General features: G+C 37.4%; 1 protein-coding gene across 1 annotated transcript; it reads right to left on the bottom strand.

Annotated features, from left to right (window-relative positions):
- Positions 1–3,488: 3,488 nt before the first annotated feature.
- Positions 3,489–6,260, bottom strand: LOC131684776 (dnaJ homolog subfamily B member 14). Its single transcript, XM_058967916.1, has 7 exons — positions 6,093–6,260; positions 5,847–6,009; positions 5,609–5,780; positions 5,153–5,549; positions 4,968–5,083; positions 4,632–4,795; positions 3,489–3,975 (listed from the first exon to the last, which is right to left on the bottom strand). The coding sequence occupies exons 2-7, from the start codon at positions 5,971–5,973 to the stop codon at positions 3,866–3,868; spliced, it is 1,086 nt and encodes a 361-aa protein (XP_058823899.1). The 5' UTR covers positions 5,974–6,009; positions 6,093–6,260; the 3' UTR covers positions 3,489–3,865.
- Between the last annotated feature and the right edge of the window lie 11,189 nt (positions 6,261–17,449).

Raw genomic sequence — 17,449 nt, forward strand, 5'->3', positions numbered from 1 at the left:
GGAGAAAAATGTCATTTTAAAAACGCTGCAGGTAAGACCGACACCCCAAAGGGGCAAGAGCGACCCCCTTTTGAACTTTCTTTTTGTCCAATTTTTTCCATTAAAAATGTATTGTGTATGTGTGATAACGTGCAATTATGTGTATATGAGTATGTGTGATGCAAACGCATACTTTCTGTAGTTTCATCGCGTAGCAAGAGGAAGAGCATTCGAGTGCGTGGTGTTATGAGTAAATAATGTTTAACGCAAGGTTTATATTATGGTACAGGTTTTCTCAAGTAATTCTTTCGAGCTTTATTGCCACTTGTATAGCAATTCTAACGAGGAAGAGCTATTCTGCAAGCAGATTATATACGCTGTTACTTGGACTCATTCACTTAGAAGTGACGCACGCTTCGTAGTAAGCTATCCGGTTCGTGTTGTGATTTTTCGGAACATTGTTGATCAACAATCCGACGGTCAATGAAATTTTTTCATCAATATCATTTCAAAATCTCATATTAGATTATACTTTTCGTTTCTTTTTGTAATATTATTATGAATCGCGTTCAATTAATTTTTAATTTTTTTGGTCGGCTTGAGACAATACTGATAAATAAATGCAAAAAACATAGTTTCCGTGTATTTCAATTATTAACATGACGTAATTATAGTATAATTGAACACAACAAATATACCCAGTCGTTTGTATCGAATCAAAAACGAACCCAATTATCTAAACACCGTGTTGGTCTTACCCCACCCAAAAACTGTCGGTCTTACCCCAACAGCGCCCATTTTTGTTAAATGCTCAATTAACAGTATTGAAATACTCAAACTTATCTTCAACACATACAAATAACGATATGAAGAGTAGAATAGAATGTGTGACAAAAAAACTGTTCATTTTCAAAGCTTTTGTGTTATTAAAACCTTAAAATGTATCAACTAAAAATAACATCCAAAAGCGCATCAACTTTGCTTTCGCTTGTTTTGTTTATTTTGTTGACGTTTATGAACCCATATGGCATCGATATGTATCGAAATGCCAAAAATAATGGTACTAATAATATCCTGTCATTATTGTATGATTTAAAATTTGATATCTGGGAAAAGTCGTGGGGTGTCGGGCTTACCCAGGGTGTCGGGCTTCCCCCCAGTTCCCCTAGTTGGTAAACCACTGGTGCTTTAACAGTTCGCGAACCTACGACACGTTGTTTTAAGTTCATTAAGAACGTAAAGAATTCTAGTATTTTGATCGGGATAATAAACAATATATGTAGGATTTTATACCTATTTAGCAAAATTAGTTTTAAATAGAATTTGTGTGCTCTTATCAGAATTCTGGCAGCAAACCGGTAGTGCTCGGTTTCAGCAAGAATGCTGCCAGGAATGTACAATTTTGTTCGACTCCTGCCAGAGTTTTGTTCGACTTTTGCAATTATACTGTCCGGTAGAGATTGCGATGGTTTTGGTACGGATTCCTTCAGAATTATTCTGACAATTTATTCCAGTCTAAAAGAAACCTAACGGAACGGCATCTACCGGAGGATTTCATGCCTGGGGAAATGTTGATTCGATCCGTAAGATTTTCGGGAATTCCAATATAAGTGGAAGTGGCCTGATTTTGAAAGTAATCTTCTTGTATTTCCGATAATCGAATTTATTTTATTTTGGATTTTTTAAATTCAAAATGGAATCTGTGTTGCGTCTTTTCCAAATTTTGCTCCATTCGAGCCGCCATGACATCACCAAATCACCACAAAATTTGCTTGTGAGTTCAATATATGCGAGCTGTCAAGGTGTCCCCGGGCTGTGGTACTCGTACAGAGAAGGCATACTAGTGCCATCAAAACGATGGTACATATATGAAACAAGCACTATCTGTCAAGTTGTCTCTGGGTTGGTGTGGGCATCTCACCGTGCATGATTGTAGCTTCCAAAATATTTTTTGTTTGAAAAACAGATAGAGAGGCAACCCAACAAACAATTTAGCTGGATTATAGCTTGAACAGTTCTTGTTCAGTCTATTCTCCCGGATCAAAGGCTTGTTCAACTTTCGTTGTTTGTTGAGAATTACATTTACCAACAGAATGTCTGAGAGAGGTCTAGTACATCGTACCCATGGTCATCGGCTTGAGGTGGAGCAGCTGAGACGCATGGATGTCTGCGGTTTTCCGTTTGTCTTCGTATCGTTGCTAGAGAAAGTTTCACGCACCGTCCAAATTGTTTGCGTGCGCAGACTAACTGCTGGGTAATCACACTGGCTGCTTCACCAAGTTGCAAAACTTTGAAGCAGCATCCTCGGACACGAACACTCATTCATATCCAAACATCGACTTGAATTTGAACCTAAGCTCTGGTTTGCCAAATCTCTGGCGTATTGGATACCAGCTGTATACCGGAATGCACCTGTAGCTCTTGTTTTGTATGCCTATCCAACTGCCTGCATACTTCCGCTCGCACTTCCGTGTACAATTGCTCGAACTCGAAATACTCCTGTTCTTCTTCCTCCTGTTTGTTTGGCGTAGCATTACAGCTTCGTTTGGCAATCGTTCATGTCGAGGTACGCAGCTTCAATCGCACATAAAATTTGGTTTGTTTTGATGCGCACGATCTTCATCTTCATCATTCGCACGAAGTTCTTGTAGCTCTTCCGCCATGTTCTCTCGTCGCTCTGCTTCGGCCTTCACCACTTTCTGCTGCCTCGCAGAAACAAGTATGGGAATGCTCGAGTTGCGCCGGGTTTTTACCGGCATCGAAATGACAGACGAAAACAGTCGATTTGTCGCGTTATTCCATATCCGTAGAACGAAGGAGCAAATTACGTATGGTTTCGAAATGGAATTCTTTGAGTGAACTATATTTAATTGGAGAAAAAAACGTTTTTATTTCGATTTGAGAACATTGCGTGTTAATTTCGCGACAAACGGTGTACGAATACATTTGTTATATAGGGTTGAGAAATAAAATGAAAAATACACATGGAAACAAAATATGTAATAAAAAGGGTAATAAACAAACAGTAAGATTTTAAAATAAAATACATCCGAACACCGAAATATTCAACTGAAAACTATGCATTGGAATGCTGACAATACAGAAAAAAGTTTTTCGAATACCTTAATTCCTGAATGTCCAATCGATGATTAAATGCACGTGACCTACCAACCAACTTCCAACGGACTAGAACAATTACGTTTACCGGATAATCTACAACTCTACTTACAGCGTGGCGAAATCTCAACAGTCATTACTGTAATAGCAAACAGCCATAACAGTAGAGACATGAAATCGTTTTTTTTCTTTTCAAGATTACTTAATTGCTCTCATTTCATGCTAGTCAGTCGCATTACGCCATTAGTCTTTCATCATAGAAGTAGCCATCTTCAGTTTGTCCTAATTATAGCCACCGTGGCTGTATCAGGTCACTTTTACTGGGACAGGAAAAATAAGTTCTGCTAAATCAGTTAATTGGAATTTCTTTCCGAATATTGCGTGTAACAAAATTATTGCAATAATTTATCATTTTTATTAAACTTCTAAAATTTAGGTTTAATAAATAAGAAATTTACCTTACCTAGTTTCCACAAACAAAACAAACAACTTTCTGTACAAGACATAAAACATACTGAAACAATTTCAACCGGTCCCTTGACGGAGACCGGATATTGCAACTAAATCATACGAACGATGTGTATATCATACGTCGATTCTTTTCATAACAGTTCATGCTGTACGAAGGGTAAAACTTTCTATGCTTCATTGTTTGGACTAAGGTGAAAAACATGCATTAGCTTACATTTGACATTCCCACTTTTTAAACCCTGTTGCTCGACTACTCCGCCCATCCTGGAACGGATCTCAGCGAGAAAAACGCTGTTGACTAGTTGTGCAAACTGTTCAGTTTATCGCACGAAGGTGTGTTGATGTTCTGCGCTTTGAGGTACAGATCTCGGTCGCCAAAGTTGCGTGCTTTCATTAGCATGGTTTCCTCTGCGATGCATCGTAACGTTAATAAACAAAAAAAAAAAAGAATCAAAGAGTATTGTTGATTAGTAATTAATATAAATTTGTGCTTCAAAATCTCAAAAATACAATTACAGGACTTCTACGAAGCAAAAGAAACTGTCTTACATAAACTAGATATATCCGACTCATGATGACAAATTTTTGTCTTACTTGCTTGCATTTTGTAATGTGTTTTTTCATATATTTTGAAATGGATGATTTATTAGTTCAATCCAGTACTAGAAATAATGTGATATCTGTCATTGCTTTTAATTCTAAAAAAATGAAAAAAGCTTATGAATCATGTATGTCCCGAAGCCCGAGAAATAAAAAAATCTGGTAATGTTTAACCTTTTGATTTTAGATAAGTCGGGATCTTGGCATCATAACTCAGCTGAATTATATATTTTGGCTACAAAAATAATACTTTTCAAAGAGTAATATAATAATATAAAAATAATGAGATACTACGTCTATGCAGTCTATAAAAAGAATCACAGAAAAAAGCGTTAAAAAACAACACTCTTAAGAGACAACCGCCTTAAGCATGTTACCTATAACTATCAAAATGCCAGACATTATCGCCCACACACTCAAACCTATCATGCGCAAAGAACGCCAAATCAATTGCATGCACTTACTGTAGTTCCGTTCTCGATAGCACGAATGTTTCAAGTTGTTAAGATATTCCTCCTCCACGGAAGCTTCGAGCCGGCCAACCGAACCCTGATACTCCGAATGGAAGTTGTCCTTGACGTAATACGGAATCTTCAGCTGATTAGTCTTGCGAGCGACAGAGAATTTTCTGTAACGGGAAATGTGTGCACATAGTTTGAGGAAGGAATTTTGAATCACTGATCTGTTGTCAAATACTATTTGAAAAGTAGTGCCACGGAGGTACGTTTAATAAGCATATAAGTTCATATCACACAATCTCAATGTAAAATAAGTAAATCCAGAAAAATTCTTCTACTTACTGACTCGGCGTCAAGCTATAGATCGGATCCGAGATAAAGAATGACGACATCATTGACAGGCCAATCAACAGGATAATCGGTAGCAAATTAATAAATGCCGCATATCCCGACTGAGGCTAAAAGTAGACCAACACAAAAACTAAAAACACCAACCGCAGAAGTCAATCAATGCATCAATAACTTACCTCCCGGTACTGCTGCTGGTGTTCAGCACGGTGGAATCGTCGCTGCCGCATGTAAACGTGCTGCGTGGGAATATTACCACCGAAGAACATGTTAAACAGTTCCTCAGCAGTAAATTCGGTTTCAAATCCGCGCGAGTACGCATACTCGTACTGAGTTCGAGTGCGACGCGTCGCCGGTTGATGCTGTTCCTCCGATCCGTACAAATCATACGACTTGCGCTTCTCGCTATCCGTTAGAATGGCAACAGCGTTTCCGATTGCTTTAAATGCTTCCACCGCACCGGGAGCCTTATTTTTGTCCGGATGTAATTGCAGGGCAAGTTTCTTGTACGCCTTTTTAATTTCCGTATCGGGGGCATCCTTGGTAACACCCAAAACTTCGTAGTAATCTTTGCACCTGGTTCCAGAAAAAAAATTAATAGCAATGCAACCATACTATTACTTAAAAGAACTAACTTCTTGATTCTTTTGACTGCCTCCAGCTGCTCCGTGGTATATTCTGCTTCCGTTGCTGAGTCGGCTTTACCGCCTTGACCAGCAGTCGGTCGTTGTCTAACGCCATCATCCGATGTGTTGCCGGACGTAGCTTTCTTTGTATAAGCACCACATTTGATTTTCTCCAATAATTCTAACAAGCAAATCATGGTCACAACACGTATGTAATAGTGTACTAGACATCAGTTTCGATACTAACCTTCAGCCCGCTTCAATGGATGCAGACTGAGTGATTTGGCCAGAAGTTTTTCCGCTTTCTCAATCTTGCCTTCGGATAGGTAGGAAACTGCTCGCTCCACACAATCCTCAGCCGCTTCCTTGTTCATGGTTTATTTTTATCCTTTGCTTTTACGCACTCCTGTCTGCCGTATATGAAAAATTTACGATAAAAATATGTCCATCGATCACAATACAAACGAGATACTTAGCATACAGAACTACTTACCAAGTAATCAGGATCACGAACACTTTATCGCGGAAGAATAAATGCACAGTAAAATTGACAAGATTGGAACTACCTGATTTGTTCAAAATTATTTTTTATTCGTCATTATTCCAAATCTCGAAATGATTTTTTCCTGCAACTGAGCAAAGAAATAACATCTACGTCAAAAATGACAACACAAGATGCGTTACGCTAACATGCCCATTGATTTTGATATTATATGGCGGAAGCTTGTGAAAACATCATAACGCTGAGACAACTGCACGCAGAAAAAAACTTCAGCAAGAATAATAAATTTTGGTTACGGCTTAAAAGCCAACTGTCAAAATTCTCTTTGAAAGAAAATTTCGGACAAACCGTTATTGGCTAAACACAGTTCATAGCAGTTAATTAAAGAGAAAACTTTTCTCTTTTGTTTACTACCAATATCTGTTCTTTGGGAGTTTGTTTGGAATTTTTCTTCAAAGAGAATTTTGACAGTTGGCTTTTAAGCCGTAATCATATGTTATCGAGAATTTTCCTGTTTGAAAAAGTGATAAACAACGTTTGATTCAATCAATACTGTCGCTTGAAATTCGTTTCTGCCATTCTCGGTGCAAACCAAAATCCTGTTTTTTAATCACTGTCCGGTCAAAAAAAAATACGGACGAACATAGTCAGGCGATTTAAACAGTTTGACGTTTGACTCAATTCGCCTGTTCTAATTGCCCCTAGGAATAAATGCAATTTGCGAATGCGATCTAAAGGCAATTTCAATACTTCTCGCCTTTTTTTTAAACGGGCCAATAAGCAAAATTTGGGATTTTCGTTTTATTTCATATTCAGGATATCCATTCGAAGTATTATCACCTGTAAAAACCCAAATGCCATAAAAAAATAATTGAAAAACATGGCTATGTTGAGTAAAAGGCCAATATTAGTTTGGTGTGCGATAATACATTGGCCGTTTACTCTAGGAAACGGCCAATAAACTGTTTTGCTTTGGTTTTTTGGCCCTTTACTTTTTTCGTTTGAAAATGACTTAAACACAATCAAACATCATTTCTTATAATCGAGTGCTTTATTATAAAACAGAAGAAAGCATTTTTCTTAGTATTCTCTTTTTACAAATCTCAAATCATCGAAGAAATATGCAAAATATAAAAACGACAATGCATTCAACTACCCAGCCAATTGTATTAACGCTTAAAACACAATGTCCATAACTCTTTTTGAGACGTAATAAAATTAGTTTAGTAAAAGGCCAACAAATAATTTGACGTTTCAGCAAAGGGCCAAAAAGCTAAACGATTGAAGTAAAAGGCCAATAAACTTTTTGATCGAAATCTATCGAGTTTAATATCCAGTAAGCAATGTATGCTTGTCAAATACATAAAAAACCGTACAAGGTGTAAATTGCTTCAATATCTTGATTGATAATCAAATTGGGACAAATCTTGATCCTGTTTGTCTAATTTAATAATACTTTATTCAAATGCGTGTGAAATTATGCTATGAACATTTTAAATGTGTTCAGAATACTTTCTTAAACATAAAACCATACATAATAGCCAACAGCCAAAAACCATTTAAAGTTTGGCAAACGCCCAAAAGCAAACGGCCAATATGCTATACAGTGAAAGTAAAGGGCCAATAATCTTTTTTGAGCAAAAATCCCCTCAAATCAAGTAAAATCTCCAGAAATTATTGCATGTTATCAAAGTATAGATCAAACTACAACGAATGTGTGCATTGTTTTGAAAAATTCGCCTTCGTTTTCAAATAGCAGATTGAAATATATTAGCAAAATTTCAAACCCATTTTACTCGATTCACTCATTTTGTTTATTGGCCCTTTTCAAAAAAAAAAGGCGTGACTTAGACAAATTTGCTGGCGGCTGAAATGGACTTAGTTGTTTTTCGCGTTTTTCCAACATGCAGGTTCATGTTTGGCTTAAGCTTAAATTTGTTTTTTTAACAATTGGCATGTTCTCGCTTGAATTTCTTTTGTTTCGCGCACTTCATTAATCCAACGAATGTGGGAAATTGTGAAATCGTGTGTAAGTATAGTAGAACAAGATCTCTGACCTAAAATCTTAATGAATGTCAGATTGTTGTAAGTTTTGGTGTGCAATATCAATTGCACCATTGATGTTTCGTATAGTTTGGTGATTTCGGACAAACCGTTATGTGAGTAGATAATGAATCCGAAAATAAGTATTATTTGCAAATTTCATATTAGGCTACTAAGGGTGATTAAATGGCGCGTTCCGTGGGCGATTTAAAGGTGGGTATGGCGGCAAAAAAATGACGGCGGCAAATCGCCCAAATGTTGCTTTTGAAATAGCCCCCTAATTGCCAACAATTTACTGGCAAATTGAAGGGCAATTAACGCATCCGAGTTGGTAAATGCCCCCCCCCCCTCCGCCTTAGCCAGCAACTTACCCTTTTTGACTGGGATGCTTTAACATTTGTTTCAGTGTGTCCTTGATTTGCTCTAAGCCAATTTGTTAACTTTATTTTATTACATACACATTGAAAACATTACTTATATGTCAGTTCTCATGAGAACTCTTTATTCAACACATAGATCTAAATGTGTTTCAAATGCAGAAACAAATATAGCTGTACGCACACGAGGCGACAGGACACACGCCACAAAAAATATTCACTATAGATTTTGTAGCTATTCCAACACGGCATCAGCAACAGCGTTGAACTCCGGTTTTCGGGAGCGATCTCCGGGCCTCCGGGTTTCACATCAATTTCTCCGGGTTTGGTGGGAAGAAGAGTAATATCATTTTTTTTAATTAATTGATTCTTTACAAAATATTTGAAAAGTCTAAGCACAGATAACAAACGTTTAGGCTAGAACAAAATTTCTTCAAAAACCTGTGTAAACTTTCAAATTGATAAACGTTGGAAATCCGTGTTTCACTATTGCCATCTGCGCAACCATTTGCTACACGTGTTTGACAGCTGTCCTCTAACTGCATTGTATCGATCACTGCGCCATCCACAAACGTTTGCCAAACGTGTTTCAGACGCCTGATTTATTCGGAATTTCAGTAGCGGGTATTTACACACGATTCAAATTGAGCCTAAACGTCTGTTATCTGTGGTCTAAGTTAACTACTACTCTGGTTCAGTTTTTTTTGACTAACCTTCGTTTCAAGGTGGCGAGGATGAGTTCACCAAATATTGCTGATTTCTTGAATATGAAAAACAAATCAAATTTACTACAAATTAAGGAAAGTAATATTTCGCTATACAATTGAAATTTAGCATCCTAATAAGTCGCTCAAAGTGATGTAAAAAAGTCATTTTGCTGCAATTTTACCAAATCACTTCAATGTTAGTGGTGCTTATCAACCGCTGCACTAAGGTATGGTAGATTTATCCAACTGACTAGGTCAACATCAAACGAGTTATTCTCGTGTTGTCGCTACTCCTGCAGCAACCCTTAACTGTTGGCTAGGGAGGTGAGTTTTACCCCTTTGTTGTGACCTCTGGTGATGAATAACCGACACCACATAGTGCTTCCCATATGATGCCGCAGCCTCCTTTGCTCTCCTTTTCCTGTTAGTAATGGGGAGAGCAATGCTAGTTCGACTTATCCTCCACAGCGAGAGTAGCTGGTGCTTTTGTATTCATGGCACCTAGTCGGGGAAATGAAATACTACACCAGATTAAACCGAAAAAACCGTTCATAAATGTGAAAAATTTACATCTTTACTGTAACGTAGTAATAAAAAGCGATTAAAGTGCTCTAAAATGCCGATCAATCGCTTTGATTCCAATTTCTGTTTAGTTCCACTCAAAATCTAACAACCCCCCCCCCCAGGTAAGTGATCTCCGGGTCAAAGCCTCTCCAAAGGTGGCAACCCTAGTTGGAATAGGTGGAACAAAATCCATAGTGCATATTTTTTGTGGCGTGTGTCCTGTCGCTTCGTGAGCGAACAGCTTATAACTGTAGCATGTATCAGTTTCAAAGTTCGAACAAAGCTGTTTTAAATAACAAATCAAAACGCTCTGCAGGGGATGTGATCGTATTCGTCCCAATTCCACTTTGAAAGTCCTATATAGAAACTCCCGTTGCTGAATATGGCCCATGGAATTTGATCGGTTTTAAATCTAATGCCTGCAAATTTTTGATAAAAATAAAATCCTTCCTTGATCACTGCTCTAACATAATTCAATTTCCTTACCCGCCAAAATCTCCAACAATAAGCACATACCCAGTTAAGTCCGCCCGCGCTTTAGAAATGCCAGAAGCAAGTTATCAGATGCTTTAGTGATATAAACGCGTATATAGGAAATACACTAGTTACCTACAAACCTCCAAAAGCATTTTGACATGAGAATTACCAGCCTATCGCACACACAAGCATAAAAAGAAATTGTTTTCTCCCAACACTAACAACTAGCACATACACGTCGCACCATGCAGTGTATTGAACTCAATCCAAACCCACCCTACCAATTCCATTTTGCAAGTCATCGAGTGTACACAACTCTGACCATACCACCCAAGTAACCATAAGCATTAAGCCATTGCATGAAACTCCACTACAGCAATATTAATGCAATAAAGCTCTATATTAGCATCAAAAATGCATAAATGCGCAGCCGAAATATAGCACTATCGGTTGCTCTACATGCGTATATAAAGCTGACATAACGCGTACATGCTTTAATTGATAATGGTGTTGTGATGCTGTGGGTTTATTTGTTATGCAACTCTGCTTGAAGATTATATTCGGCATATTTCATTTCACTGTATCGATTTTGTTGGCTATTTTCGGCAAATTTGCCGAAAATAGCCAACAAAATCGATACAGTAGAACCTTGCCGGAATTAAAACATAGTAACCTATTTCATTTCAATCGAACATATGCAATATAGTCCAGGCAGCAAACGCAGCGCACTTACCGTGAAGGACGAAGCAAGGTACCTCAATTCGAGACTTACTAAAGATAATTTTCGTAAGACATTCATATCATGTGAGTACGAAAACCCATTAAAAATATTCATTGCAATGCATTAGAAGAGAGTCAATTAAGGTTTTAAACAAAACATTTTATTTTAAAATTTTTGCTCATCATTTTGAAAGAATAAGAAATGTTTTTTTAAGCCATGGCGGACAATGACAGCCAATTGAAGCTTTCTAATAGCATTAGTAGAGCCAATATTAGGCTTTCAAATTTGACATTTATTCGCTGGTGCTACATAATAGCATTAGTACTGCAAAAACGAGCTGTCAATCTCTGCACAGTAAAAGCATTATATTTCGCCTTTCCTGGCATAATGCCAGCATTATATCAGTATTTAGGGCTTGACGGCTCTTTAAGACTGCCCTGTATATGGATCTAAAGCAGATATTGGGTTACGTTATAATGCTTATTGGCTACTTGTGCATAGAATTACTATACTCGTTCCTTTCAAATCGCGCGATAAGCTTTGTACACAGCAAAGAAACGAGTGCAAATTCGAACATAGTTAAAGGTGTTTAACCGCTTATTGTACCGCCTGGGCGTTATAGCCATGATGTTGCTCGTTAGGGAGACGACCGACGTATGATACAAACGGGCACGCTGCACTTCTATTTGTAACTTTCCGTATTTTGTTGAGCCTCTCAAGTGCCACCCCCCACCGGCTCTGACTAACCACTCTGCGTTTGACGGGCAATTGTAATCATGCTGCAGCTGCTACAACGTCAAGAAGCAAATTGATGAATTTTTATTCTGGATCATGACTTATACATGTTTCGCAGTTCATTTAACGACAATAGGAGCCATGCTAACTCTGCTTTCACAAAATCCATTATTTTTATTATTTGCACTAATTGTTCATTCTACGGAGATAGTTAAAAATTTGAATACGTTAGAAGTATTCTACTTCAAATATATATATATTGATACGTTAGAAGTATTCTACTTCAAAAATTGATCCTGCACACATCCATGTAGAAAACCCGTGTCTGCATGCTCCCGGACAAAATTTTTCTCTGGCTACAGTACAAAGTGCCTAGTAAATTCAAGATCAAGTTACCCAAAAACTAGCAATATTGTTTAATTGATTGTTTTGGATATGAAGGAGTAATTTTACATAATCTAGGAATTTTCAGCTGCGGTCTCAAAACCAACCTTTTCACCCCAAAATAAACGATGGACAGTGGTACCGTTGCAATACGGTGGATTTCGTCCACAAGCATATTAATCCACCCAACTGCCCGTAAATCCAGCGAATTGGAAAGTATTAGGCAATTATCAAGCGGAAGTTTAAAAAAAAACTGGAGAGAGGGCGGCTAAGGATGCTTCACAAGTAGCTCGATGTTGGAACAAAATGCGCCTGAGGTTGACAGGTCAGTGTCAGGTTTTCGAAGGGAGTATATAGGAATAATTTTGTTTTCAAAGCGTGAGTGAGCGTTTTTTCAAAACGTCATATCTGCAATGAGTTACTCTCTTTGTTTACTTTCTCTTCTGTTAATAATTCGGTCACTTTAACATTTATCCCTCAGCTCTTTGCATAATATGCTAGTTAAAACCACCGTCTTTCGATCTGTACTGTAAAATAAGTGAAAAGTGTTATGGTGACGCCGTAAAAGTCGAAAGAGAAAGTAAACAAAGAGAGTAACTCATTGCAAATATGACGTTTTGAAAAAACGCTCAAGATTTAAGATAAAATAAAGAACGCTTCCCAAACTCGTCAAAATTAAGGACATGTTGGTAACCCCAAATCAGCTGATCAGAAATGTCTCATGGGTGGCCTAATATGCCAGCTTGGAACATTCCAGCATCATAATATGATGCTGGAATGTTCCAAGCTATTATATCTTTCTGTTGTTGAGCACTTTCTGCTATATGCATCCCAGGAGCGGATTTAGAAAAAAAAATCGGAGGGAGTCCGAAATCTGGATTTTGAAATGTTCGTTGTACAATACGTAAAATTTAATACCCTCATTTATTAAAAATTAGTTTTGGTGGTCGAATCTGGTTTGGAATGATTTTGAGGTGAGAATGAATTTAAAATAGAAACTATATCAAAATTTCTCGAGAAGTTAAAAACCCCCAGGACCTTCCCCCTGGATCCGCCACTGATGCATCCACATAGGTGATTGCATGCTTTAGAGGGAACTTTGGGCTTTCCTATACTAATATAGTGATATCCGTACAAATATCAACCTCAATGCGGGATCACGATCAATTTTAAAAATTTTGGATCCCCAAATAGAACCAAAAACTTTTGTTGTCGCTCGAAGTGGTCAAATTTATTTTTTCCTCCTACTAGACAACTCCATATTTGGGGGGGGGGGGGGGGGTGGTAAAGGTTTCAGCGTGAAAAAACACTTTTTTGCGATTTTTTTTTAACTTTGTGTTAAGCAAACTTATCAACTTTTGTACATTATCGTGCATCATTTCAATAACATGCTGTAATTTGCACTAAAAATATCGACAAATGACTCGGTGATGAACGAAACGTTTTTGAATGGCAGGTAACACCGCAAATCATGTTTTTCCAGAGACGTTCTACAAAAAGCTAAAAAGTGAAAGTTTCATTGTATCTCCTACCCTTTGACTGTTTGTTATTACACTGTGAGTATACCGAGCAGTGATTATTATTTCGATTTGAGCCACGGGCACGGCTGCTAATGAACAAACTGCATTGCAAACAAAAAGCTTCCCCTCGGGTACCTACACCTTCAAATCCCCAGCCGGAAGGCCACTGTCTATACACTATTTTTAGCTCACAGACAAACTTCGCACGTGAATCATTTCGTCCGATGCTCTTTCCGCCACCCATTTTGGGCCGGCATTTTTTATCATCCAGACCACAGTCTTCGCACCGCTTTATTGATCAAACACCAAACTACCGCCAGTTGGTTGCTAAACGTTATTATAAATTCCATCATACTATTCCGTGAAATACCTAAATACAGCCAGACAGAAAAATTGGAACTTTTATTGCTCCAAAACATCCGAAGGTAGTTTATCAATTCGATCGTTCGTCAGCCGCAAGGTTACTTCTTTCTGCGAGTTTCGGTTGATCCTACGACAAAATGCGGTGTCTGCTAAGCGCCCTCATCAGAATTGAAGGACTTTTGGAAAGAATTAGCCGCCTGTTCGAGCTGAAAAGTGGTGTGCGGTAGTGAATTGAAATTAGAGTGTTGAATTTTCTTGAGTGAACTTTTCTCTGGATCAATATTGTTCCGAGACAGTTTAGTGTTTTTACAGTACAGCTTTGACTCAACACTTTGCAGACTTAAAGTTTTCATATTAGTGAGAGTAAATTAAAATGGCATTACCTGTATTAATATACATACTTCAATGCAAAGGACCAATGAAACAAAACGTTTGACTTTTCGGGAAAAGTGCCAAATTTTATATGCTGAAAATGTGTGACTTATTAGCTTCTATAAACAGAGGATAAACCATAAACATAAACAGTAAAATCGTTATCGGTTTTAAAAGACAAAAATTATGTCTCATTCCAATATACAGATGTGATAACTATTTCAACACTTGGAACAAAGCAAATCATTCTGAAGTATGGGAGATTTCGGCTCGGGTAAGTAATTTTACTATTGCATTATCTGTTACATATAGCCAATATATAGCGCTCTCTGGCGCATGCAGTATGAGGAAAAGTAAGAAAAATTAAACTACAATAAAATATACCTTAAAAAGGATAAATATACAAAATCACTGTCACTGTAATCTTATTAATTTTATCCCTAATATTCATCCCACCCATTTGAACATATTGCAGAAGCATCCCGCATAAATGTACACATACCATCTGCCAAACATATCGTCAACCATTGCTAATACGGCTCAATTAGCAAAAGAATAACCATTGAATGATTCTTTTTGTCAAACTTGACTATACAATCTCTGGCGCATGCAGTATGAGGAAAAGTAAGAAAAATTAAACTACAATAAAATATACCTTAAAAAGGATAAATATACAAAATCACTGTCACTGTAATCTTATTAATTTTATCCCTAATATTCATCCCACCCATTTGAACATATTGCAGAAGCATCCCGCATAAATGTACACATACCATCTGCCAAACATATCGTCAACCATTGCTAATACGGCTCAATTAGCAAAAGAATAACCATTGAATGATTCTTTTTGTCAAACTTGACTATACAAGCAATGGGTTGTTAATAATAATCACCATGTTTTAAAAACTTTTGACATTAAAAATGTCTTACTCCACTATCTGGGGCTGGGTGTCATTCAAAATTTTGAAAATCTCCTATGTAACGAAACTATGTAAGGTTTGTACGGTTATAACTTCGCAATTAGTTGATGGATTTCAATCATTTATACACCAATCGATTCAGAAACACCTGACTTGAATATAATTGCTAATTAGATTGATGTACTATATAAATATTCTGCTGAAAATCGGTTGAATTAAAATTGACAAAATTCACGAAAAAAGGGGAAATGTGCATACACGAGGCAGCTATTCCGAGCAGAGCCGTCAATAAAGAGCATTTAAGAGGTCAATCAAACAAAACAAAAGTTATAAATATATGTGCTGAATTTCCTTTTTGCCTTATCATTCGATACTTGATGGTCGACGAGTAGTGTACGGACGTACGCACCTAAACGATTCTCATAAACAAACTGCCGATAATTGCCGCTGTACTGTACGGAACAAACAGATTTTTGCGCGATTTGTTGCGAAATAATCACAACAATTGTGTAGTAGATTCTGTAGAGGATAGGATTACCGTAAATTTTGATAGAAATGATTTTGAAAGCGCATAATTAGCCGTGCTTTGATTGGTGATTTACTTGTTAGCACCGCCTTTTTGACGATGAACCACATCTGAGTCTGAGATACGTAAAACGAATTGTCTGAGGGAAAATGTTTTCAGTTTGCATTTGATCATCGTTGAAATCAGTTCGCCGGCGACCCGCTTCGTTAGTTCCTGGAAGGAACGCTCCCCGTTAGCAGCAACAAACAAAGGCACTCTCAAAATTGCCTCCATCACTAGACGTGTATAGAAGTCGCATTGTTATTGGCAAGGAAACGGTGAAATAATATTAACAACAAACGGTCCTTATTAGGACCACAAAATCGTTCTCAGAAGAATTACAAATGAAATTTCCATTTCGTGGTAAATAACTTCTCTCTTATCGGGTTAGTTATCTTCTACAATGATATCCGAAAAATACGCGATAAAACAAATAAACTGACCAATTGGATAGAAGCAAGAAACTACCTACAAAAATTTGAATCAGAAAAGTGACATCGACGGAAAAATGCTTCGATCGTTTCTTTGGCAACCGAAGTTGCCGATTTGTTTTCCAACGCCAATTATTTGTGCGGTGCTGTACGGAACAAACAGATTTTTGCGCGATTTTTTGGGAAATAAATTGTGTGTAGATTTCGTAGAGGATACGATTTGTTACCTTTTGTGTGTAGTCCTAAATAAGTCGATGGCATTACAGGATGTATCCACGAATAATATGGCTGGCTCACAAAAATGGTCGCATTTTTAATATCATCGTGGTCGTGTATTGTACACAACCCTTTAATTTTTTTCCACACATATTTTACCTGTAATGCTCATTAGGCAGGGAAATGTCTTGCTCCACTATCTGGGGCTAGGTGTCATTCTAAAATCTAAAATATCTCCTATGTAACGAAACTGTATAAGGTTTGCACACTTATAACTCCGCTATTACCAGATGGATTTTAATAAACCAGACACCGAATCAGAAACGCCAAACGTGAATATTGGCAGCAAAATAATATCTGTGCAATAAAATTAGTCTATTGAAAATCGGTAAAGTTGAAAAATTCACGAACAAAGGGCAAATTTCCCCTCCCGAAGCAGCTATTTCAAGCAGAGCCGTCAATAGGGAGCACCTAAGTGGTTTAATCAAAAACGAAAAGTTATAATTAGAGGTGCCTGTCAGGATTACTAAAAATACAAAACATTTTGCTTTTAGAGAGATTTTTGGCCATTTTCAGGCTAAGAATCTTTATGTACAGATATACAGATTTTTCGTGTATGTGCAGATACACAAATTTTTGAGAAATGCTGTTACAAAAACTATTGTTAGAATTTTTCTTTTCAGTTTCCACTCTGTCTCTCAGCTTAATCGTCTATATTAAAATTATCTTCGCTTATGAGAGTGGTCATCCACTCTGAAAGGTTAAGGTTTGTAATACACTCAGGTTAGCACCCAGCAGACGCCTGGCTGAATTCTACTCCCAGAAATGTTAATTGTAAGTTAATTGTAAGCGACAGGTCAGGAAATTCCAGGTGTTTGGAAAGAATTTGTTCTCGACTCGCGTTGGTTCACCTCCATTTTCGTTGAATCGAAAAACACGACTTTGAGTTTGAC

The sequence above is a fragment of the Topomyia yanbarensis genome, chromosome 2 (genome assembly GCF_030247195.1).
Source record: "Topomyia yanbarensis strain Yona2022 chromosome 2, ASM3024719v1, whole genome shotgun sequence".
Lineage (NCBI taxonomy): Eukaryota > Metazoa > Arthropoda > Insecta > Diptera > Culicidae > Topomyia > Topomyia yanbarensis.